Source organism: Pyxicephalus adspersus, chromosome 11, assembly GCF_032062135.1.
Source record: "Pyxicephalus adspersus chromosome 11, UCB_Pads_2.0, whole genome shotgun sequence".
NCBI classification, from domain to species: domain Eukaryota; kingdom Metazoa; phylum Chordata; class Amphibia; order Anura; family Pyxicephalidae; genus Pyxicephalus; species Pyxicephalus adspersus.
Window position 1 is genome coordinate 9706245 of NC_092868.1, and position 24745 is coordinate 9730989.

The following is a 24745-nucleotide window of genomic DNA, read 5'->3' on the forward strand; positions in this document are numbered from 1 at the left end:
GCAAAGCACAGGAGATTGAATTTGATTCTAAGGTGAAATGGAAGCCAATGTAGAGAACTACAAAAAGATGGAGCAGAAGAGGAGCGGTGGGAAGGATGGATGAGTCTGGCTGCAGCATTCCTAATAAATTGAAGAGGAAAGAGTCGGCTTAGTGGAATACCAGAGAGGTGGAGGTTACAGTAGTCCAGACCAGAGATGATAAGAGCGGGTACAAGGAGGTAATATGACCAAAGAAAAGAAAAGAAGGCCACAAAAAAAAAATACTCATACAATTGCTTTGTTTTAATACAAATTGAGATTATTTTGTGAATCCTTAACATGTAATCAACAACATAAAAAAATGCTGTTGATTTCTCTTGATGCAGCTGATTTAGATCAAGTTGCACTGTCCTGCACTCCATCACTTGATCTCACAACTAAAATTGCATATCCTCTATGACAAGAAACATTTTTCACATTCCCAGTCACAACTTGGCAGAATTTTGGAAAAAGAATTTTCAGAATACACAGCTTTGCTGGAACAAACAACACAAGCAATTACATGTGCAAAAATATACAGGGTGGATTCTATGATAAATATAGGAGGTGAACAAACACATTTAGAGACACTTTTTCATAAAAGTCTATACAGCTGTTCTGCAACGGGAAATTTTGGGAAAAGGAATGAGTAGAGGAATGTAATGAGGACAACTGAAAATGTTTAAACTACAGTGTGGAAAGAATTGTACCTAGCAATATCAGCGGGGTAAAGAGAAATAAAACTCTGTTGAGTCTATTTATAAAGAAGTGAATCTGACTTTCACTGCAATATCCCATGGCAAAGAATCAATTAAAAGAAAATTCCATTTCAAAGAACCTGGGTGATCCAGCAAAGATCTGGTCCATTGAAAACATTTGCTGGTCTAGGTTTGGATCACCAAGGTTCTTCCATGACAGTCTATCCTCTCTAGTCTAGAGAGCTTTAGTAAATATGGCCCTCCATGTGCTGTTCTGCATGGTGTCCCTGTGTAAAGGCACCCAACTTGGAAGAGGTGGAATTTTTCTTGCTTATGTTAGAGCTGCCTCTTAGTGATTGGGAATCCCATGTCTGATAGAAGAATTATAATGCATCAGGAGAAAGCACAGATCCACATAGAGATCCTTGCACTGCAGTTTCTAAGGTACAGCTTTCCCTCCAGCAAGGAGAACACTGAGCAGAACACTGGTGGCATCACTAGCAGTTCGAGGCAGCAAGGCCTCAGATGACCTCTTCCTGCTGATATACAGCAATAAGACACCAAAATGCCTAGGCGCACTATTTGCTCTGGTATTTTACTGGTAATACAAAAAAAATGTAATAATGTTAAACTATATGTGATACATTTAAACTGTGCATGTGCAACTGGTCATTATTGTCCATGGCAATCCCTAGAATATAGAACAGAAATACTAGAAGACTTGATGTTCCAGGCTCATGTCTAAAGGCATAGGCATGTGATCACATGATCTCTGATTGTTCAGATGAATTGATTCTGAGATTTCTGCAACCAATTAATTCTTGCTTATAGAGAATATGTATGCCAAACTAAGAAAATGTGAACTTTATGATGAGGCTATAGGGACGCTGTGCAAAACTAAGCAAGTAAAAATAAAGTCGGAAAATATAGTAAACTTGAAAAAATAAGAAAACGTGAATAACCTGTACATGTGAATATACTATATAATTCAGTGTGATGTTAATGCTTGTGAATTGTGTCTTCTGGCATAGAATGAAGCATGTTCTGCCACAGAGAAAAGAGGAGGTGTCACCCTGCCAGCCGCCCAGGTAAGTGGCCCAATACTATATTATGTCACATGGCTGTTATTAATATTTATTTATCAATGGTGATCAATGTACTGAACATACGGGCCCTCAAATTAAGTTTTTGAAGACTTTGGCTTCCTAAAGAGATTGTGCAAGACTTTGATGGGCCTAACAGATAACACTTCTCTTTTACCCTTTTTTCCAAATTTATAAAATAGCAATATAATTTTTTAAGTAATGATCGGTTCTTTTACAATAATTACCATAAACTTGAGAGCAGAAGAAAGTATTATAATTATTCATTTGCAAGGAGGAACTTATCACCATATTTTAAAGTGGCATATGCAGTCTGTGCATTTTAATTTAACGTAATTGCAACAAATGTCATTCCATTGTGGCCTATATCTTCACCAGTAGTGGAGATGCTTATCCGGTGATCTGTTAAGTGTCATTCAAGCGGATCAAGTAGCGGTAGTAGTAAAACCACTGTCAAATTGTAGTGATCACTGTAAAATAAAACTTATTAGAAAATGTATGACTCATGGGGGCTGTTCAATGAAAAAGTGGAGGTGCTGTCTTTAGGGACCAGATTCTGAATGTTTGTGGTTAGTATAGCCAGCAAATCCAATTTCCCCTTCCTTTATACTTTAGATATTAATTAGTTATCAGACAATAATTGGATACATTCTGGATCTGATGTAGGTTACACTTGACTGATTCATTTAGTCCGTTTTTCTCAACCAAGGTTCCATGAAGCCCCAGGGTTCCTCCAGAGGTTGCAAGGAGTTCCTTGAATAATGGGGGGTTTGGACCTCTCGGGTCAGTTTAACTGACACCAGTCATCTTTTTGGCTTTCTGTAAGGGTGACATTCTTCCCAGTGGTCAGCAATGTAAGGGGTATTCTTCCACTGACCACCATCATGTACTGTGAGCTGCGGATATATTAAGCATATCAGGGGTTTCCTCAGACCTGAGAGTTACTACAAATGTCCCCCATATTAAAAAGGTGGAGAAAGACTGCAATAATTGAATTGCTTGAGTGGGAGAGTATTTGAGTGGACTCGCCCTTTAGGACCCTTTTAATACTTGTGTATTCAGCTCTACGCTATGACTGCCTTTTTCCACTGAATAGCAAGCTTCCATAGTTGATGGTCCTCCCTTCCTTTAATGATATGTTCCATATAGTATTATCTCCATTTGGCTGTCACACATGCTGGGGAATAACTTAAGGATTCATCAATAATAAATCAGACTGACCACTCTTGTCAGGTGTCTGTGGTAATATCACACTGAGGAACAATGTATAGCCATGGAGTAACTTAGAAATTATTAATGGACAGTAAAGAATTGTATGGATAATTAACTAACACCGGCAACCACATATTGCATTGAGAGTAATAAACTGGATATAAAAAACAGCCTATGAAATGATCAGAAATCTGTGGTAGATGTTATTGGAGAAAGTACTAGAGACTCAAATTTGATTGGTGTTGACCAGATTCCAGTAACATGTAATGGCGGACTTAATGGTCATTTTTAGTTCTTAAACTGTAGGCCAACTGATGACTGACATTAAGAGACCCTAACTCCGGATCATTCATTGCATTTCAAAAATTTTCTGTAAGATTATATGTGTAATTATTATATTTTATACATGGTATTAAATAACAGCTTTCATGTGTGGACATCTAATGGACATCTAATGGATGCCACCATTATGAGTGTGATACCAGCAAATCCAACAGACCCAGTTGAGATCTAAGTCTGGGTTTCTAGTGCCGGAAGGCAAGAGTACTTTCACTGTGCAACCCATAAATTTCTTGTAATTTGGGAGTGAATGTTAATGGATTGACTGTTCCATAGGTTTTGTCATCCTACCTATAGATTCAGTGGCTGGCCTGTACAACTACTTTTTAATGTCTATGACGGCCTAAGTATGGTAGATAAATGATTGATAATGCTCCACCTGCCACTAAACCTTCTGTCCCTTATTATGAACAATAACTACAGGGGCAGGCATATCATTTTGCACAGATTGTGGGCATGGAGGGATGAACTGGAAGCCGGATCTTCTCAATAAACATCAGTACTTAACCTCACAAATGCTTATTGGCCTAAATGGGCACACATTTCCACATACACGCTCCAAAATCTTGAAGAAAACTCTCCCAGCTCAGTGAAGGTTATCATAGCTCTAAATATAATTCCACATTAATAAAATTATTTAGTTTTCCCTAAAAGGGACAAATTTATACGCCACCAGCTTGATTCCCCTTAGGAAAAAGTTATCTATACATTTGCTAATCATATGATCTAAGTGAGGGTGCAAAATGAAGTTTTAATGCCATAGCTGGATTTAGCAATTTCGCCTATTCACCTATTATACACAAAGATGGGTTTTTAGTTGATATACTCTTTAATTAACTACATTTCTATTGCATCTTGTGGGGGCAGATAGAGGAGCCATAGCAAGCAGCAGGGGTCCCGGCGTCCGACACTCCAGGAAGTGTCAGATGCAGATGATTTTGCAGTAATTACTCTGCAGCCAGAGCTGACTCCATTTAAATATTCTTGACTGGTATAAGAAGAACTCTACTCCTTCTATTTCCCTCTTTTAACATTTTTTACTTGTTCATTGATTTCCTAAGTGTCCTTCTGGGTCCTTCCACATACTATTAAACTTAACCGACTGTACGTTTTTAGAAAAATGTGGAATGTCATAAAGTATTGTATATTTGTCCTGATTTTTTAGAGTCCGTGTCTGTCTATTAAACATGTCAGGAAGTGTGTAACTTCACAGTGGGGGGAGACATATACAAGCCTTCCTGACTGACAAGTATTTGTAACCTATGGGCCGGGATTGAAGGGTTAATAAAGTGTGATGATGGACACAAAGTTTGCCTTGTGCTCATGTTGGAGTTCTTCCTACCCCCCTAGTTGTCTGCACATGAAGGGAATGTGGAGGAATGTGATATTATTGTTGGATAATGTTACTGGAGCCTGGTCATTTCCTGGTGCAGGACCTCTGACCCCTCACGCAGTATAACACACAGTCCTGGCATTGCTCTGAGTGCTGCCTCTCTCTAGTAATTCACTTAACATGGTATTTTAGGAATATTCTAGGACAAAGGATTGTGGAACCAAACTATACTACCTGTACAGCTATTTTAGGACAATGAAACAATAGCATCACTGAATATGAAATGTATTATTTAAAGGACCCTAAGTGAGGACTAGCAGCTGATATTTTGTGATACTCCCCCCACCTCCTAGATTGTAAGCTCTTCGGGGCAGGGTTCTCTCCTCCTCCTGTGTCACTGTCTGTCATATGCAAACCTTATTTAATGTACAGCTATACTTATTATGTTTGTGTTAATAAAATCCTGTTTAATTAAAAATATTATTATATTCACAGGTAATGACTATGCTTTGTGGAAACATGCAACAAAACAAAGGTTTTACTGCACATTACTGGACCACACGAATGGACAGTACATCAGGTGCAGAAGGAAACATATTTCAGTACACCACAATGAACATACTGTGTGTTTTGGCATACTCCATGAAAAGGACCTATATGTTGCAGGCTGAGCAAGAAAGTACAATTTGTTTCAAATTCATCCTACAATGCATTGTCTAAGATACGAGTATGCCAAGGCACTCCTGTGCCTACAGCCTTATAGCTGTCTATCTCTATATGTGAGATCCAAGGCACTCTTGACTGCTAATTTTAGGGGATTTGGAATGAGATTCGGGAATATTACTACTGTGCTGCTCACTGTTCTTGCTGGAGGGAAGAACCAAGTGGCAATACCACATATTAACGTGTGTGTGTGTGGCAATGCACTGCAATGGAATGGGTAGGTGTAAAAAGACTCTATGAGCTATATTTAAAAAGCAGTGAATCTAACATTCCCTTAAACATTCGTTTACTGCTATTAAAAAACATAGACCTAGACGATTCTCCACCAGGGAATGTTTCAGGGATTGTCTGCTTTATAAATAGAGCCCTATATGTTGCAGATTAAAAAAGACAGTATAACTAGACATGGTTTAGCAATGTGGTCTAAGGAAAATCTCTCCAAGGAACCAATGTGAAACAAAGTGGAGTCTTCAATTCAGGTTTACGATCACCACCACCACCACCACCCTAAGAGCAATACAAATAATTCCTCTATGTTCCTAAGCCAATTGTACTATAATCTGTGGTTCCCAGCAGAGATAAAGCCTAAAATTATAGGGACACTTATTCCAAACTGCATACAGCTGTTTCAGGCATGTTGGCCGTCATCGGTGCAGTGCATGGCTTCTATAGAGTAGAGCTGTGGGAACAACGAGAAAAGTTTTTTAGTATGTTGCAGAAACATTAAAATGATAGGGGAGCCTGTTGTGTTTTTTTAATACGCCTTTAGGACCACCACCAGAAATTATTGGCCCCATACTAAGTACACTTAGGACCCCCACCTTCATGTCTAAAAAGTTCCAGCATTCCAAGAGTCAATCTCTTTTTATTGGGGCCTGATACCGAAATAACCCTTCCCCCCCCCCGCTAAACCAAAATGGCAGCTCTCAAGCCAATCACCAACCTTTAACATTATATACTGTATAAGCATTTCCAATTTCTATTTACTGTTATTGTGTTATTACTCACAATAACCTAACGATAATCAAATCAAAAGTAGTTTGGGTGGCAAGTGTTTGGGTTTCAGTGTTTCAGTGAGTTGTGGGAGAAAACCCACACACATATGGTGAGAACATGCAAATATGTGAATTTGGTGGAATTTATTCTATAACCCTGGTGCTGCAAACTAATTGTAATTTTCACCACTGCAGAACTATTTCAATTTTCTATTTCTTTTGATAAATAGAGCTGATGTGGACAAGGTGCTCATAGGTTTTTTTAAAGCTAAACTCCAGGGAGATATTAAACATCCATGAATTGTAAGCTCTTCGGGGCAGGGTCTTCTCCTCCTCTTGTGTCACTGTCTGTATCTGTCTGTCATTTGCAACCCCTATTTATTGTACAGTGCTGCGTAATATGTTGGTGCTATATTAATCTTGTATAATAGTAATAATGAATGAAATTATGCTAGTATTAAAAAAAAGTGTAATAAATGCAACCAGTGTCACTACCTGAATATGACCGATGTCATCCTCATGTACAGATGTGGAGAGGGGGTGACAGCACTCTCAGTCATTCTGGTGCCCTTTAGTTTTATCAGCTGCCAATGAATATTGTAATGGGGAAGAGAGATTATCTGATGAGTCTATTGCTGCTCCTTCACTGTCCACTTGCAGGTTGGGGGTAGGGAAAGAAAAGGCAGATCACCAGCTTGACTGTGTTGGTTGTAAAGATTATGCAAGCCTCTGGACTGAATAAGAATGCCATCCTGGAGTTGAGCTTTAAAGCAAAACTTTAATAATAATAAAAAAAATAATAGCCCATTAAAGAGCAGGGTTTAAAAAATAGTTTTTACTGCAATAAACTTTTTCTGAGCTGAGTATTTATTTTTAACCACTAGATATTGTCAGTCATTTGGGTTAAATGACAGCCAGCATCAATTATCCAATTTACTTTCTGGATCTGTCAGCAACCTTTGATTGGATAGTGAATAAGTGAAAATACTGCTTCCTGTTCTTACACTCCAGTGCTTTGTGTTGGCAGAACTGAGTAACAGCCACAACCCTCAGCACAAGTGTCAATTACATAGACTTAGGAGAGCAACCTGGTACCTGGTAAAGTTCACAATCATATACAGCTATCATATAAAGCTATCTAACTAAATGTCTATTTCTGTGAATTTAATTGATCTTTCAGCTTTATATATTTAAAATATTTAAAGAAAAAATAAATCAGCCAAAAAATGCTTGTATCTTAACGGTTGTGTGGGGAAATGCTTTTTGCCCTATATAAAAGCCAGCTATGGGAGAAGGAAGGTGTTTGCTTCGGGTATAGAGAGGGAACCATGACAGACATTCTGGGATTAAGGCGATAATATTTCACTTTAATGAGTGATACACCAAAGGACATCACAGGCAAGATGGTGTTGCATTGTGCAAAAGACACCCATTAGAAAAGCGCACAATATAACATGCTGGAAACCACTCTATCAAATGTCGCCACATGTCATACTGTAATTGTGTCTGTTTCCATATCACATCACCGCTCTTGTACTTCTCATAGTTAGGGTACTTTTCATAATCATTTGGTGCAGTTCCTCTACCCCCTAAATTAGTTTCAGTGCCAAGAACCCTTCACTGCCTGTTATCTATAGGTAGGATCTATCTTGAGCACCTATATGGTCGGTATAGTGCAAACCTAAGGTTCCTCTAGAGCAGGGGTGTCAATCTCAAATTGGGGCAGAAATTAAAAACTTAGACCAAGTCGGGGGCCAAAACTTGAAATTTATTGAAAAAATTTAGGAAGTTTACTACTTCGTCCATACCTAACAAAACAAACCCCTCTACACACACTTTAGTGTTGAAAAGACTAATTTCTATCTATCCATTCAGACTGTGTGTTGTCCATCCTCTCACATCAACACGTTTGTCTGACACTAAATATCACACTATGCAGTCTCTAATGGATTAAAACAAACACAATGCCCCTGGTAGTCAGGCACCATGTGATCATTGCCTAGGCTTTGTGTCACTTGATGGGTGTACCGGAATAATGTCTAGGTATTGCATGTATTGAAAATGATGATGTGAGGTGGTAACGCGGGCAGGCAGGGCCGATGTAGTTCATTTTCGTAATTCTTTGGGGGGGGGCAAAAAAAAGGATCTTGAGGGCCAGATTTGGCCCGCGGCCACAATTTGACAACCCTGCTCTAGAGGTTCATTAGGGTTTCGTGAGCAATGAGCAGTTTTTGCCTCTCAGTTTTAGCCTACCTTAGAATGCTAGCAGCACAAATTTTTATATAAAACGTGCATACAGCATCTTTTCAAGATAGAGCTTTTTTAATTTTTCATAAGCCTCTAACTTAGTGTTTCTCAACCAGAGTTTTATAGAAGTTTCTCCCTATATGTTGCTAGGGATTCCTTGGGTAATTTGTGCCTCTCAGGTCAGTTTAAGTGACACCAATGATATTTTTGGCAATCTGTAGGGGTGACATTCTGCCCATCGGCAAGCAATGTAAGAGAAATTCATCCCAATGACCCCCCACAACAATATACTGTGAGCTGTAGATGGAATAATTATAGCAGGGGTTCTGTGAAGACCCGGTAGTTATTTCCAGGGTTCCCCCATGTTAAATAGGACAAGTAAGGCTTACCCATACTGAAGCAGGGTGGTCTGATACTTTAACAATGATAAGTTATCTAAATGAGGGAGCTAAAGTTGTGTCGATGGTGCAGACAAAATATAATCGATGGAGATATCCAATAGAAAAAGCTATAGGATTCTGAAAGAGGTCCTCTACTGTACGCCTAAAAAAATGTCTGATGGTATTCTTTAAAGGACCCTGCCATATATGTAAAACGTTTGAGAAAACCACATACCTGTAGAAAGGATACAGAATACTTACCTCTCTGTATGTGTCTGTCTGAACTTGATTCTGATCCTTAATCATTGCCAGTTAAAGCAAACCAACGCTTCTGGATCAATTTTTTGGGTCAACCATAACTCTAACAGGGTCCTCCTGATGAGTCTTGTAATGATGTAACGTTCTGTAGGAAGAACCAACGAGCACTGTTGTAGACCCAGAAGATTGACAGTCCCAGAAGGATTGTTTTTTAAACAGACTTCAAGGCAGGATTATCAGAATGAAAACTACGTCTAGCAATGTTGGTGGCACGAGCTAGGTATTCTGTTTCCTTACTTACTTAGCTTACGGTCATGGTATGGTTTGAGGGAGTAAATAGTAAAGTGTATCTATGGCCAAAACATAGGTTTAGTAAAAGAACATGGAGTATTTATTAGAATGTCCAGTTTATTCACAGATCTGTGAATCTCAGTGAAAATCTGTAACTGGACAATGATGCATGTTAGCTTTTCTATCTAAGTTGGCTCCAGTGCAATCAGAGTAACTGGAAGATAACCAGAGAATGTGACATTTTATGTATTTCCTGTATTCCCATCATATAAGAAAGTAAGAATACCCTATGGAAATGTATTACTTTTTCAACAGCAAAAATAATTCAAACAGTGCAGACAGATAACGATGGTATAAAAATGACGCGCATAATCTAAATGAAAAAAACATTTTGTGTTTTCCAGATTAAGTAGAACCTGCTTTTAAACGTCTGATATTTAGGATCTAGTGTTCTCATTGATATTGACGTGTGATTTACCATCATACAAAGATCAATAGGCTCTCTAAAGCCCTCAGAAAGAAATTTGTGGATATCTACGAGTCTGTCAGGTCATTAAAAAAAGGTCACCAAACACTATTCTTTTCACTGTAAGGAAAATAATATACAAGTGGGGTAAACTTGAAACAACTGCTAATTAGTTCGGAACTTGAGGATCGAACAACCTCAGCCTGAGAGGTCAGCATGTCATGCTTAAAGAAGTCTACAAGAAAGACAAAATTTATTGGAGAACTTGCTGGTAACTCTTCCAATAGTTGGTTTCAAAGCACATGCATTTGCAATCCAAGAGATCGCACCAAGTTAACCTGGAAGGGAGGAGTGCCAGGAAAAGTAAAACTGTACATGTACATGAAAATGTACATGGACTGAGGAATCAAAGATAAAGTAGTTGGCCATGTTAACAGTCGATTTGTTTAACATAAACTCATGACAGGATTTTAGAGAAACCTCATACCAACTGTAAGGCATGGTGGTGTAAATGTTATGTTTATGCTTCAGAGCCTAGCTAGTTTGTATTCATCACGTAAACTATACGTCTTCATCATATCTAATTGTGCTTGATGAAAATAGAGGATCATTAGTCTGAAAGTTGAAGTTGGACCTGAATTAGACCTTCCAATAAACCTAGGAGTGACTGTAAAGGAGAGAAATTGGGGGTTAAGAACTGGCTTAGTCAAAGTTCTGATTAGAATTCTATTGAAATGTTGTAGGAAGATTTATAATGGCTGGTTTATTCAAGGAAACCCACAAACATCTTGCATTAGAAATTTGCATGCAGGAGGACTGATGTCAAGTTATACAATATGTAATGTCTGCTAAAGGAGGCAATACCAGTTTACAAAACCAAAAGTGTACTTACTTTATCCACATCACACCATTAAACATATTGATATGATATTTTAGCCAAATAAATGATTGCAATTGGTATTTTTCCTTAAGTATCATATAAGTAATCCCTATAAATGACTTAAAAGCTAATTTTCTTTACGTTTTTCAGGTTTATTTGTAGGCACTGTTTTAATGACCGTTTAATGTTTGTGTAATTTTTAGGGGCTTACCTAATTTTTCACATGGTTTATTATGTATTTCTAAGTAGAACTAAATCCTACCAATAAAAAAAAAAAGACCAGACAGTTTATTTATTTCAGGTGGGTGCTTGTTCCAGGTGCCACTGTCTTCTATTCAACTTCCAGGTTCCAGATCCTTGGCATCTTGTCTTGCCAGGCTGGGATGACATATAATGGATATCGGACCCGGCAAATCAATCATCGCCTGTCCCTAAAAAAGCTGTCTGATTGCAAACTTTGTTTGCAAACTAACTATAGAGCCAAGTCCCAGCCTTGTACACATTATTTTTGAGCAGTATTTATAAAGTGCCAACATATTACACAGCGCTGTACATTAAATAGAGGTTGTAAATGACAGACAGATAGAGACAGGAGAAGCAGGAGAGGATCCTGCCCAGAATGAACTGCTAAACAGGGCTAAATTATGGAGTGCAAGCCAAAAAGAACTAAAAAACTAGAAGATCTGCTGCTGGAGCCACATCATTTTTTAGAAAGAGAAATTCCTGTGCCATGGATAATGAGACCAGATTTTCCCCAGATTTTATCTGTAAGCCACCAGTATTGAGTTATGAGGTAGACATGATCAGAGATTGGTCTAAAGGGTAAATGGTCAAAAAAACAAATAAAAGATTGGTGTACATGATAGAATCTTAGTAAAACTTTGGAGCAGTAGGACACAAGATATGCAAATCTATTCAGATACACAGTGTAAACAGCAACACAACAAAATGTGTAAATTATAGTAACCAATCACAAACTGTATCTTGAGTGATCAGTCTACATGACTGACTTTTGTGGGTTTCACTAATTTGCAATTCACTGATGAAAAAAAGGCAGATTGCATTATTTAAATTAGATTGTGTTAAAACCTTTGATGAGTTCATGTTGAAGTTTGAATCCCTGTATGGAAAGTAGATATAGATTGTAAGCTTTTTTGGGGCAGGGTCCTCTCCTCATCCTTTGTCCCTGTCTGTGTCTGTCATTTGCAACCCGTACAATATGTAATATGTTGGCACTATATAAATACTGTTTATTAATAACCAAAACATTATAATAATAATAATAATAACAGAAATAGCAATTGTAGATAGGTGCAAGTTTCAGGTAGTTTACAGTTAGGTCCATAAATATTTGGACAGAGACAACATTTTTTCTAATTTTGGTTCTGTACATTACCACAATTAATTTTAAATGAAACAACTCAGATGCAGTTGAACTGTAGACTTTCAGCTTTAATTCAGTGGGTTGAACAAAAAGAATGCATAAAAATATAAGGAACTAAAGCCTTTTTTTACACAATCACTTCATTTCAGGGGCTCAAAAGTAATTGGACAATTGATTCAAAGACTATTTCATGGGCTGGTGTGGGCAATTCCTTTGTTATGTCATTAATAATTAAGCAGATAAAAGGCCTGGAGTTGCAAAAACATCTAAAAAAACCCAAGTATTAAAGATCACGATGACCTTCTCAACTTTTTTAATGTGGGGGAATCCTTGAAACACAAAAATAACAAAAAGAGAAAGGTGGCTAAGTTCCTCTCTGATATATAAATCTTGTTTTTAAGCCAGCCCAGTTTAATTAGGTTTGTACAGAAAGATTAAGCATAGAGGGGCTTTTTGGCATTCCATATAAAACACATATGGGGGGGAATCCTTGAAATAGATTTCAGCTCTCAGGGAACCCCTCCTAAAATTACTATATCCACAGCTCAGCTCACAGTATATTAGTGTGGTGTTCAGTGGGAAGTGTTCCTCTTACATTGCTGGCCAGTGGTAAGAATGTCAGCCTTACAGATAGACAAAATGATCATTGGAGTCAACGAAACTGACTCATTGCTCATGGAACTCCTGGCAACCTTTGAAGGAACCCAGGTTAAGAAACACTGCCTTACAGTGTTTATCACTCATGCTGGATCGTGTTTAGGAGTTAAAAATAAATCTTAGCTGTAACCACAAAATAAGTAATTTTCAGAAAATAAAATAAAAAGGAATAATATTGGCTTGAAATAAAACAGACTCCATTACATTGGCAGTCATTAAAAAAAGGTCATCCTTGCAGACATCCAAAAAGATCATTGGTGGCATACCAGTGACCCTGCCAGGAGATGTTAGCCCCAGAAATATGCAGGGACTATCAGATGGTCAGTCTGCTATTTATTAAAGAACCCCTAACAATTTCTAAACAGACCCTAGGGTTCCATGAAACCTGAGAGTGGCTGTTGTAATCATACACCTGTCACTTATATCGATTCATCACAGCAGATAAAATGCTTATGGGTTACTTTTTTGTCTTTGCAGTGTAATTTGGATACATGTGGTTATCAGAACACATGGGGGAGGGGATGCAGAGTTCTTCCCATTGGTGGCCACTCTCATTAACCTCTATTTATGTAACATTTTCCAGCTGTTTTAGGTAACTTGTCTTGGGAGTCATCCACAAGGAGCCAGCTATATAGCTCTCTCCATTAAGTATATACTGTAATGAAAAAAATATCTGAAATGTTAAAATGACACATACACATAATTCCTATTGCCTGGGTACAAAGCAACGTTGCTTAGCCAAGTATGGAGTATGTGCTGAGCTGAAATGAACATAAGATGTGCCGTAAGGAAGGATTGATACTGCAGACTTCGCTCTCCTTGCTTTATTTACCAAACAGGCATTGCTGACAACAGATTTGGAATGAGAAATGTAAAACGTTTGGGGCTCAGTCATACCAGACATGTCTGCTAAGGTGTATTTAGTCACACATGTGCATTATGTTGAGACTTCCCATTGCATAGCTTTCCCCCTTCTCCTATTACCCTATGAACTGCCATTCTGCCCTTACTCATAGGAAAATTCTATCTTGGATTGTAAGCTCTTCGGGGCAGGGTTCTCTCCTCCTGTGTCACAGTCTGTGATTTGTAACCCCTATTTAATGTACAGTGCTGTGCAATATATTGGCGCTATATAAATCCTGTTTAATATTATTATCCCTTACTCTTGTTCTCAATACTGACAGGCTACATCTACGGACTATCTTGTACATTATACTACCCTGCAACTAATGACATTATTCTGCCCTTTGTATTACATAGTAGTATTACCCATCAAAGTGGTATCTAGCCTTTAAACACATTATGATGCCTCTGATAAAGATTATACAGCTCCTCCACATATAGACACTCTCACAACATTGTGATGTTATACAATATTCTGCCCCACCACTTCAACCTGCTATACACTGTGCTGCCCTCCTTATGTCTTTTCTAAGCACTGGCCCCCTGTATACTGTGTTGGGCTTTTACAACTTATATTGCCACTATTCCCTGTAAACACTGGGCTCTCCGAGACTGGAGAGGAGAGACTGTCATGGGAGAATCTGGGTAATCCAGCAAACACAGAATGGATCTGGTCCAGGGTTATTATTAAAAAGTAATTATATACTGGAGGAGGAGAGGACCTTGCCCAGAAGAGCTTACAATCTAGGAGGTGGATGAAGTAACACACAATAGGAGAGTGAGGGTTTTAAGAGATGGGAAGGTGAGATTAAAAAGATGGGTTTTGAGTGCTCTTGCTCTTGAGCAGAAAATAGGAGCAAGCCCAATAGGACGAGGAAGACTGTGCTGCCCTCCAACCTGCATACTATCACTACCCTGTTTACCTGCCCCCTCTTTACCCCCTGTACCCCCCCATACTTTCACTCTCCCCAGCCTCAGCACCACGCGCCGCTCTCTCTAGTTTTCCTGTCCCGTGACGTAAAAGCGCGTCGAGAGGTGAGGGGAGTCTCCATGGCGACGCGGTGTGCTGGGTGACGTCATGAGGGGGCGGCTCCCCGCGGCGTGGGCGTCCCGCGGGTGTAATGTGAGCGGGCGGGGGGAGGAGGGAGGAGGATAGCCCGGGGCCCGAGCGGGAGGAGGAGGAGACACTCATACCGGAGCCAGGCACCGAGCGGAGAGCACAGCCAGCCGGACACAGCCATGAAGACCCCGGCCGAGCCAGGTAAGCAGCGAGTCCCACAACTCTGCCGAGCTGCAGCCGGCCACATGGCTCGCTCCGCACTTCCCAGCCGCACTTGTTGCTGGCGGCCCAACTTTGTTCCGGGGCTGCTCCGTGGAAACTGGAGCAAAAGTGAACACGTCGCCCGTGGCAACCCCACCGCATCGCCGCGTGCTTCCTCCTCAGTTGCTACGGGCAACAGCTCCGGATTTCAGGCAGCCGTCACGGTGTGCGGGGATTGTCAGAGAGCTGATCGCCGCACAACTTTTCCTGCACTTCTACCGATCTGATCTGTTAGGAAGGATCGCATTGCATGGATTGTAGATTGGCACGATCTCTAGCCATACAGCCACCAATGCCATTGTACAATCTCTCAGCCGATTCAGATCGCTCTGGCTTGATTTAGACTCTGATTGGCTGTTTGGTGTCCACACAATCCAAATTAACTTTCAAATTAAAATTGCAACCCTGCGCCCCTCATACCATATCTCTATTTTTCTGTTCAATCATTTTCATTACCAATTTTATTTTCCATCCAATCATAGCGTATCGCTAATCAGCGACCAATCACTCATTTTTCTAAATCAATCGCCAACCTTCAAGCTCCAATCAGAGACCTACCTGAGCTGTCATTGTCCAATCGGATTCTAGGCAATAACAACGTTGGTTAATCTAAAACAGATTGTCCTGTGTGGTTTGGGGGTCACCGAATTGTCCTGCACATCTGCGTGTTGTTGTAGTCATGTATGACAGATCGGTTGTATGTTGTCATTGTAGGATTATATAGGTCCCCCTATTCCATGATTGGGGTGCCCCTGATAGCGGTGACCCTGCCTGGTTGCCCCCCATTGGGGTGTCAGTTGCTGGGGGTCCTTGACACCGGGGTAGCAGAGGTTTCCAGACCCCCCTTCCCACCCAGGCGGATACATTGTATCCTCCACCTTCCAAATGGAACTTTTTTTGTTTCCCACAATCAACAACTCTTAAGGTAGCCCGGCCACATAGGGAAAGCCGTACTACTGGGCCAAACTTTACCCAGTGATGCCAATTCTACCCGCAACTGGGGACAGCGGGCACTTCTGTTCTTTTTAGTGCTGCTTTGATCTCTATGTTGCGGCGTTTCCTTGCAGCGTTTTTATTGTGGCCCATCTGTCACAGAATACCGGCGTAAAGTTTATTGTTTACTGGTTGTCACGCTGTAGGGAAAAAAGCCACCATGCAATTCTTTTATTTTGGTTTTCGCAGCCATCGTCCCGGTTCGGTTCTCCACCTGAGCCAACCATCCAGGTGTCCACCTCCCCGGGACACAAGCTGTCATGTCCAATCTCCCTCCTTTTCTTTGTAATGTTGTTTTGTATCCCCCCCTCTCCTCTCTTCTTTTTGCTTTTCATTTGGCGCCACCTTAAACCCCCCCCCCCTTTCCCAGGGTAGCCTGATTGTCTGTCTTTTGGAATTTGAAGCCTCCCCCCTCCTCTTCTTCACCCTCCCATCCTCTCTTCCTAAACTCTCTTCTGCTTCTGTTAAGACTTGTCCTTAATTGAGGCTCCCCAAACCATGGCACATCTTGTTTCAAGCAGAGCCAAGGCCAAATTACCAATACAATTCCAAAACTCCCAGACTTTTCTAAAACCAATCAGCCTGCTTCGAAAAAAGACAGCGGTGTTAACGCTTTGGTTGCCGATGGGTTTAGATTAGGATGCCCGATCGAATTAAAAATATCCCGAAACGTGTTTGCAATCTATCATACATCTCACTGAAAGTAGAATGGAAACCGGCAAATGTGCCTAAAATACATCCAATCAGAATTGAAAGCGATTGTTTAATCAGACTGTAAATGAGTTGACTGTCCAGCCCAGAAATGTGCTGTTCAGCCGCTCCTATGATTTATCCACCCCCCTTAAATTTCCAAACGCACTTCGCTCGTTTTTGTCGCTGGGATTATTTGCATGGAAAGTGAACGGATTTCTGGATTGTGGTTGCTTTCGGTGCTGTAAAACCGAAGTATTTAATTTACATGCAATCTTATGATGATATTACAATTGACCAATCACAATCCTTGTAATGTAATTTATTAGATTAAATTGATCAATTTATATCTGATCTTGCGATTGGCTACTAAAGTTCAATGTGGCTTTAACTTGTTTGAAAATTGAAATGAATGACGGTTTGTTTTTACTTTTTATATCAAATTGTGATATTACTCTGATTTGTTTTCGATCAACGTTCTACCCAAATATTGATCACCAATGGAATTGTGTGCCGTAGATCGCCCAGTCTATAGCCAGATTTAAGGCTCTGTTTGTAAACAATGATTTTTTTGCTCACGCCATCATTGGTTGGTGACCATCTCTTATTTACGCACATTGTATTTATTCGGCCCAGATCTCTCTGTGTTCTAAGAGCCCAAAAAAAAAATTGTTGTCGGGCCGGCGATGTGAGAGTTAAGACCTTGCGTTAACTTGCAGGCCCAGACAGATGGAAATTCCTTGTAAAGTTTCCACTGTTTAAATGTATAAATGCGAGTGTGTGCGCGCCGTGCCTGCAGTCTGTGTCTTTAAAGCCGTCCTGGAATCGGAGTGATGTAATGTTGGTTTTTGAAACAGAGATTGAATTCCAGCCTTTTAGCTTTTGGCTCAAGGGATTACAGAGAGGGTGGTGTGGTTTGGGATGGGGAAGAGCAGCGGGAAGGGGGGGGGGTTGGTGCATTTAAAGAGATAGCAGCACTGGAATGATTCCTGGAACTCCGTGACAACTTGTGTTGGATTAGATTCGTATTGTCTGATTTGAAGTCATGTTTTCCTTCCCGAGGTGTTGGGTTATGGTCAGACGGGCATTTGTTTTTTATTTTTTTTTTAATTTTTTCTTTTTATAGCGGTACATCTCCATCAATCACACCTCCTTGTAGCTCGGGTAATATGGAAATTGAAGGTAGCACAGTTTTTTTTTTTAAAGGTCTTCATGCAGCGGCTCTCATTTAGCAACCCTAAATGGTAAAGCTTTGCAACCGTTTATAAGTGTCCTGAAGGACGACAGATGACCAAAAAGGCAACTGTTTACTAGATTTCAACCTTTCCATGCCTTCTGTTTACCAATCCCAGGTTTCCATTGGTGGAAAAGCAGTTAACCGGGCAATTGTCAACTGCCCACCTTAAGAGAAGTTGCACCGTGTGCCTTGTTGATCAACACTTCTTGACCTTTTTAACATGGAGGAACCCTTGACATAACTTTCGGGTTTTCAGGAAATTCCTATATCCACAGATCATATTATATTAGATTGGTTGGGAATGTCTCCTACATTGCTGGCCAATGGGAAGAAGACCAAAAAAGACCATGGTATCACCTAAACTGACCTAGGAGGTACAATTTGCTCAATGAACCCCCAGAACCACCCTGATTTAGATACTCTTGGGCTATCAGTGTCTGAAAAGTTGGTGTTCAAGAAATGTTTGCATAGAGCCGTAGTTTACCCCTGGTAATCGGCTCAGTACTTCTAGTGCTGGGACAGTATGGCGGCTTTTATTCGGTAAAACATCTGGTCGCTTGTACTCCTCTCCCTGACCAATCACTGACTGTTTAAACAATACAAGTGATTGGCCAAAAAGAGAAGTTCCATTAGGGCCGCCGCTCTTGTTGCAGGACCAGAAATATATTGGAGCTCCACTGTTTGCTGGGAAATAAAATATACAGCTATGGGGACACGAGAGGGACCGAAAGGTTGGGTACCAATGGAGGTCTTGTTGTCAGTGGCATGCTAAGTAATGTGAACATGTAACTCTTTCAGGTATTAGCCCCCACCCTGATATGGCTCCATCTTTCTAGAGAGAAATTCAGATGATGACATGTTTTATTTAGGGTCGGTATCTCCTTCCTGATCTCAGATGCTGGCTCAAAGATAACCCATGGATGTAAATCCTGGTGCCTGTGCTTGGCTCTGTTTACAAATGTCTGACTCCAGATCAAACCTCCCTGTTGAACCGCTCTCTAATCTTTCTACCTTGTGATTTGCTACAAAGTTGTGTCATCACAAGGGAAGAGGAGACTGAGGATATGCTATTTCCTGCCTGCAGAAAAATATCTTCAACCTAGGCAATGTGCTAAAAGTTTTCCGGAAAGCGATTCTGTTCCTGTATATGATGTAAAAAAACTAATTTGTGCAGACGACTTGAAGGTGATTGGTTATGTGTGATCTGGCTGTCTGTAGGGACGCTTTGCTTAGCGTAAAGCTTCTATTTTGCACATTTTGGAGTGCGCTGACAACTCCCATCTCTGACCTTTTGGCAGAAAACAATAGCCATTGAGCAGCTTTCTAATCTCCACGATCACGGCTTTTCCTGATAGCTGCCAGGCTGTAACTCGCACCTCCTCTATGCTGAATGTGCATGGTTATGTACTGAGCATACATGTGTGGAAATGTCTTTATGGGAAACCATAACGATTGTCTGGGGAAAATGCAATGATTATCAAATCTTAAAGGTAAACTGGCTTCCATTAAAACTTTGGTTGGCGGTCAGTAATCTAACTGTTCATCTTCGAAGTACAATTCCACTTCTTCTAATTATATGTGGTGATGCTGAAAGATTGAACTGCGCCCTATCCAGACCCCCTGATTGCATGCCGGAGTCTTTACTGTTACTCTTTTTTTCCCTGAATACTGAAACTGGTTGACCATGCAGTATTCTCCCTAGGAATTTTTTTCAGCTGGGGGGAAGAAATTGTAGGCGGGTGACAGCCCTTGTTTTGTGACCCAACTATTCAGTAAACAGCCGGGTGGGTACCGAAAAGTGGCGGGTGGTGCGCCTAGCTAAAAGGACCTGGGGAGAACAATGCCATGAGATGTTTTGCAGCTTTTGTGCATGCCTGTTACACCCTATACTGACCTATTGTGGCAAGTTATGCTCATGCCTGTCTTGGTTGGCTTTGTCCAGCTTCCTACCTATTAGTAGGGATTGTTTAGCGCCAACTTTTCTACCAAAAGCCCTAGTAATAAAAAAAAAAAAACATCCCGGTCTTCCTGCACATGTGTATTTTATATACGTTTCTTTACATTAACCCCATGTCTTTCCGTTTATGACCTTACCACAACCTGCAAACACACAGCCTGATTGAATATAGACTATCATGGGAGGACCTGGGTCATCCAGAAAACCTTAAGCGGACACTTGCAAACTAATAGCAAATTATTTTAAGAATTACATTCCAATGTTTCTGGGTCTCCTTCCATGATCTCTATCTTCCCCCGTCTTGGAGAGCTTTAAAACATTATGTCCAGCTATCTATCCTACCATTGTGTTTTAGGGTTGTGGGAAAAAATCTCCAAATACTGGACCCAGAACCCCATCTCTGTAAGGGAGCTCGTTGCTTGGGCGCTGCTCTATACATCTTTACTTAGATGCCTCTATAAACTGTCCTAGTGTCTGAGTATCATCTAAGTTTCCTTATTTTGCCATGGCACTGGACGTCATCCATATATGTTGATCCTGAATAATAACTAGGATACATTTTCCGTGCACAAGTCTGTCTCCTGTGAGCAGGAGTGAAGTTTTCCTGTGTTATTGTGGAAGACTGGACACAATATGGGGAGGGGGTCAGCGGTGCCTGTCAGGCTGCCTTAGACAAAGGGCATGGGAGAACAGGGGGCCTGTATGCTTGCTTTAGATATGCAGATTATACAGAAGGTGAAGAGGGCTTTTACAATTGTAAATTCTCTTTTTATGTTCCTTTTTATAACCACTACAGCCTCCCCCTCTCCACTCCCTATATAAACACAAAAAGGTGTGCTTGTGATAACAGCCCTGTTACCTGCAGGATCCAGGGGACAATTGTGTGCATCATTCCCAAATGTGCCTGTACACACCGAAATAAAGAAAACAAATCTGCAACCCATAATGTCTATTGTTGCTAAAGAATGCAGCCATACACATGTGGAAATGAGGATTTAATGGTGATCACAGAATATTGGAATATATTGTAGAGAAACTGCTTTTTGTGAAAAGGAACTTTTAGGTTAAGTTCATGTAGACATTGAAAAAAAAAGCGTGTGAAATGCAGATGGCAATAATATTTTGAAGGAGTTTTTTCCAAAGCTCTTTGAATGTCTTATAAAATGATTGCGGTTTTGTTGGGTGCCTGGAGATTGCTTGTGATGTGCTACTATTGACACTGACTAAAATATTTGTGGGATTTGTGGCAAAGTTTGATAAAGGTATTCTGATTTTGTGTGTACTGGAGCGTTCTTTTTCTTGTTAAAGAACTGTTATTGGCTTTGGGAAAATTTAAAAAAATATGAAGCAAATTTTTGATCTTATGTGAATAAGTCCTTCTAGTGTCTGGTGAGGCCGGTACGGTGTTTGGTTTTCGTATCATAAAGGTTGTGTTGATGTTGTCATACGCCAGGGAAAGTCCCATAAGCTGGACCAGTTTAAAAATTAACATGGTAAAGGGTAGGTGGCAAAAAGTTTTTTTATAAAGTAGAACTTTCGCCCTTGATTTATCCACAAAACTGAGCCCGTCTAGTTCAGCGCTGTCTCAGCTTCCCTCTTCTTTCTAGCGCTGATCCATCCGGCACTGTGCTCTTCTTTCTTCCAGAGTCACCCAGACTTGTGCTGCGTATGCGTATGAGATCGAGCCTAATTTTAGGCATACGCAGAAGGTGCAGCCCACAGCCTCCTGTGCGACACAATTATTCCAGGAGGCTGCTGGTTTCCACCTTCAGTCTTTACTGTGGTGGTGGAATGGAATGGGAACACATTTAATTCTATCATAGAAAAGGAATAGACACCCTTTTATATTTTGTTAAAAATGTCACAATAGCTCCACTTTAATACATACTAATAAAAGCTTGTTATTCAGAGGGGGTAAGAGCTGTTACTTTGTATTTAGAATTCCCTTTTCAGATTTTTGCCATGAAATATGAGTGGCACAAGGAATCTCAGGCTGTAAAAAAGACAAAAACCTACCTTGATTACATTTCAGTAGTCAGCACTTTTTTTTTTTTTTGCATCTGTGCTAAATAAGTTTAAAATCTCCTTAGTAATAAAGTGAAAGTTGATGATTGCAGATAAAAGACTTTCTTCCACCTTATCAGTGGCGTGACTTGCGTGCCAACATGATATTAGCTCAGAGGCTGTGAAACAAGCCCGGACTCCGGGCAAAGATAAACAGTGTTCTCCCTGAGACGTAACTTTGGAGAAATAGCTGTAGAAAAGGTCCCGCGAGTTCCCTTGTTGCACTACTGGTTATTGGCGCCTCTATTCCTGCAGGTTTGACATTTGATAACAAAGTTCTTAATCCTCCTATTTAAATGATCATTGAGCTCCTGCACCAGGCATTTGTTTTTTGCAAATTCTATATGGCAATTGGTATTTTGCTCAAAGGACGGTGTGCTGCTGTAACGCTCAGTTAAACATGCGTTTTACATTGCATGTCTGTAACAGCTTGAAGCTGTGCATTTCACATTTCTATTGAGATTGATCATCGTCTGAATGCTAATCCATGCAGTGTTTTCCCCAGCCTCTTTTAGCTGGGTCCACCACCCGGCACTTCTCAGTAACCACCCTGCTGTTTTTGGTTGCTTACTGAATTTGGTCACGATTCAGGGGCTGCAACCCACCTACAATTTCTTCCCACCCGGCTTAAAAACATTTCTGGGTTGACCACTGCATGGTATGACCAACTAACACAATTCATGGGTCTGAAAATTGGGTTTTGGGTCAAACATCTGCAACCAGAGACCATGTGATCTTTGCCTAGATTTTAGGTCACATGACAGAGCTTGGGAGCTGCAATACACATTCTTTCACATTAGATGCCTAAGGCTGGGTACACACATTAGACTTTTGTCTTTGCAAAGGATCATGAAAGATCCTTTCCAACGACAAAAGGCTGAAAGATGAATAAAAGAAATCTGTACATACAGTGCTATTCTGCTTTATGGAGAAGGAGAGAGTGAGCAGGCTACACCCTGTTGCACTCTCTATCCTTCACTTGTATTGCAGTCGTTCATGGATCTGCCAGGATGGATCCATGAATGACGTCAGTTGAGCACTATACACACGTTAGATTCTCGCCCAATACGAGCCCTGAATCGATATTTGGACGAGAATCGTCTGATGTGTATACGTAGCCTTAAGTCTGTGTTAATGGCACCATTAATAACACTTAATACATGGAAACCTAAAACAATGCACAAAATAACAAATTGATCCATCAAATTTGCCCCTTTAATGAAAATTCTGTCCTCTAGAACCTGGTAGTTTTACACCTTTTATATCTTTTGTTGATCACTTTCCAGCGTGTGCACTTTTTTTTTCTGCACGTGTTCTCTTTCCTCATCGGGTGTTCATATCAATTGTGATCAATATCTGAAGCTTTTTTTATTGATCATCAATGCGTAGCCCTCAAAGCTGTCATTCCTTATCCAAGCCCCCTGTACGGTGTGTTCCTTGGTGCTTTGTGGGTAGAACCATAGAGGTTCCCTTTGTGAAGTTTTTGGATGATCCACGGGTTAAGTGTGTCCAGGTGACACTTGTAGGATTGCTTTGGAGTGTGTGACAAGGCATCCTATAGCAGTCACGCTCGTGTGGAGGAGAGCGGCGTGGGATCGGTGTTGTATGCCTCCACAGCTCAGGCTGTGATGTGGAGGGGGTGGTCCTGTGTGGGAGCGACGAGCCTTGGAACCGGTTTAGGAAAGAAGGATGCTGTGCACTGCGCTAGCTTGTCATTGGCGAGGTGGCTGTGTTTGTTATAACTTTGTCTTTTGGCACATATTTTTTTTTTTTTTTTGTGTACTCATGAGGACAGCTAAACTTGTAGCTTTCCAATTAGTGTGAAGCCGCAAGATCCAGCATAGTCTGCAACTTTTATTTGTAAACCGATAAAGCTACACTTCAAGTTTGCGTAGATCCTGTCTATTTATATCTCTACATCATAAAAATACTTTTTCAAGAGTTTCATTTGTACTAAGTAAGGTAGGGGGTAACTGCGGACAAAAGCACAGCTCAGATTTATTAGGCTCTTCCTGCTGGCCTGTAAGAAGCCAAAATGTCACCATTAAGAGGTCGATATTTTGGCGATGGTCTGCTAAGAACTGAAACGGTCTTTGTGGAGCGAGCCTTTGCAGTGTTTCAGCTTGACTCTGTGCTTGATCCTTTCCCTAATTCCTGTATAATGCCACAACCAAAAATACACAGTTCCTAGAGAAATGTGTAAATTGATGGCGCAGTGTCATCTCGGTCTTTGCTGTTCCGCATTTGGAGATGAAATTCTCGTGTTGCCCTGTAGAACATGCAGCTAATTAGGACTGATGAAATCCTATTTATACAATGGTAATTAAATCAAATTCAGACAGCAGGACTGAAGTGTCCTTAGCCCTACATGGAATATAACAGGCCTGTCTGTGTTTGGTGGAGTTATATATGCATGTCTAGGCTGGTTAACTCCTTGCCCACTTTTGGCTTGCATAGCAGTGGGTATTTGCTAGGGCAGAGTCCCTGAACGGTGATCGCATTGAGGACTTTGTGAAAAGACTTCATCTGAATTCAAGTCATCCATGTGGAAGTATCCACATTTATTTATCCACATCAGTCATTAATGATGCTATGT

At 40.5% G+C, this 24745-nt stretch overlaps 1 protein-coding gene across 2 annotated transcripts in view; it reads left to right on the plus strand.

Moving 5' to 3' along the window:
* ERF (ETS2 repressor factor) overlaps positions 1–24745 on the plus strand; it is a 90163-nt gene that overhangs the window by 22303 nt on the left and 43115 nt on the right. Inside the window, exon 2 of one of the 2 annotated variants that reach the window (XM_072425448.1) lies at positions 1748–1804. In XM_072425448.1, coding sequence (XP_072281549.1) covers positions 1756–1804 — 49 coding nt within the window. In that variant the 5' untranslated portion in view covers positions 1748–1755. Of the gene's footprint in view, positions 1–1747; positions 1805–15002; positions 15149–24745 lie in introns of those variants that run through there. The other variant, XM_072425450.1, reaches the window with a different exon arrangement.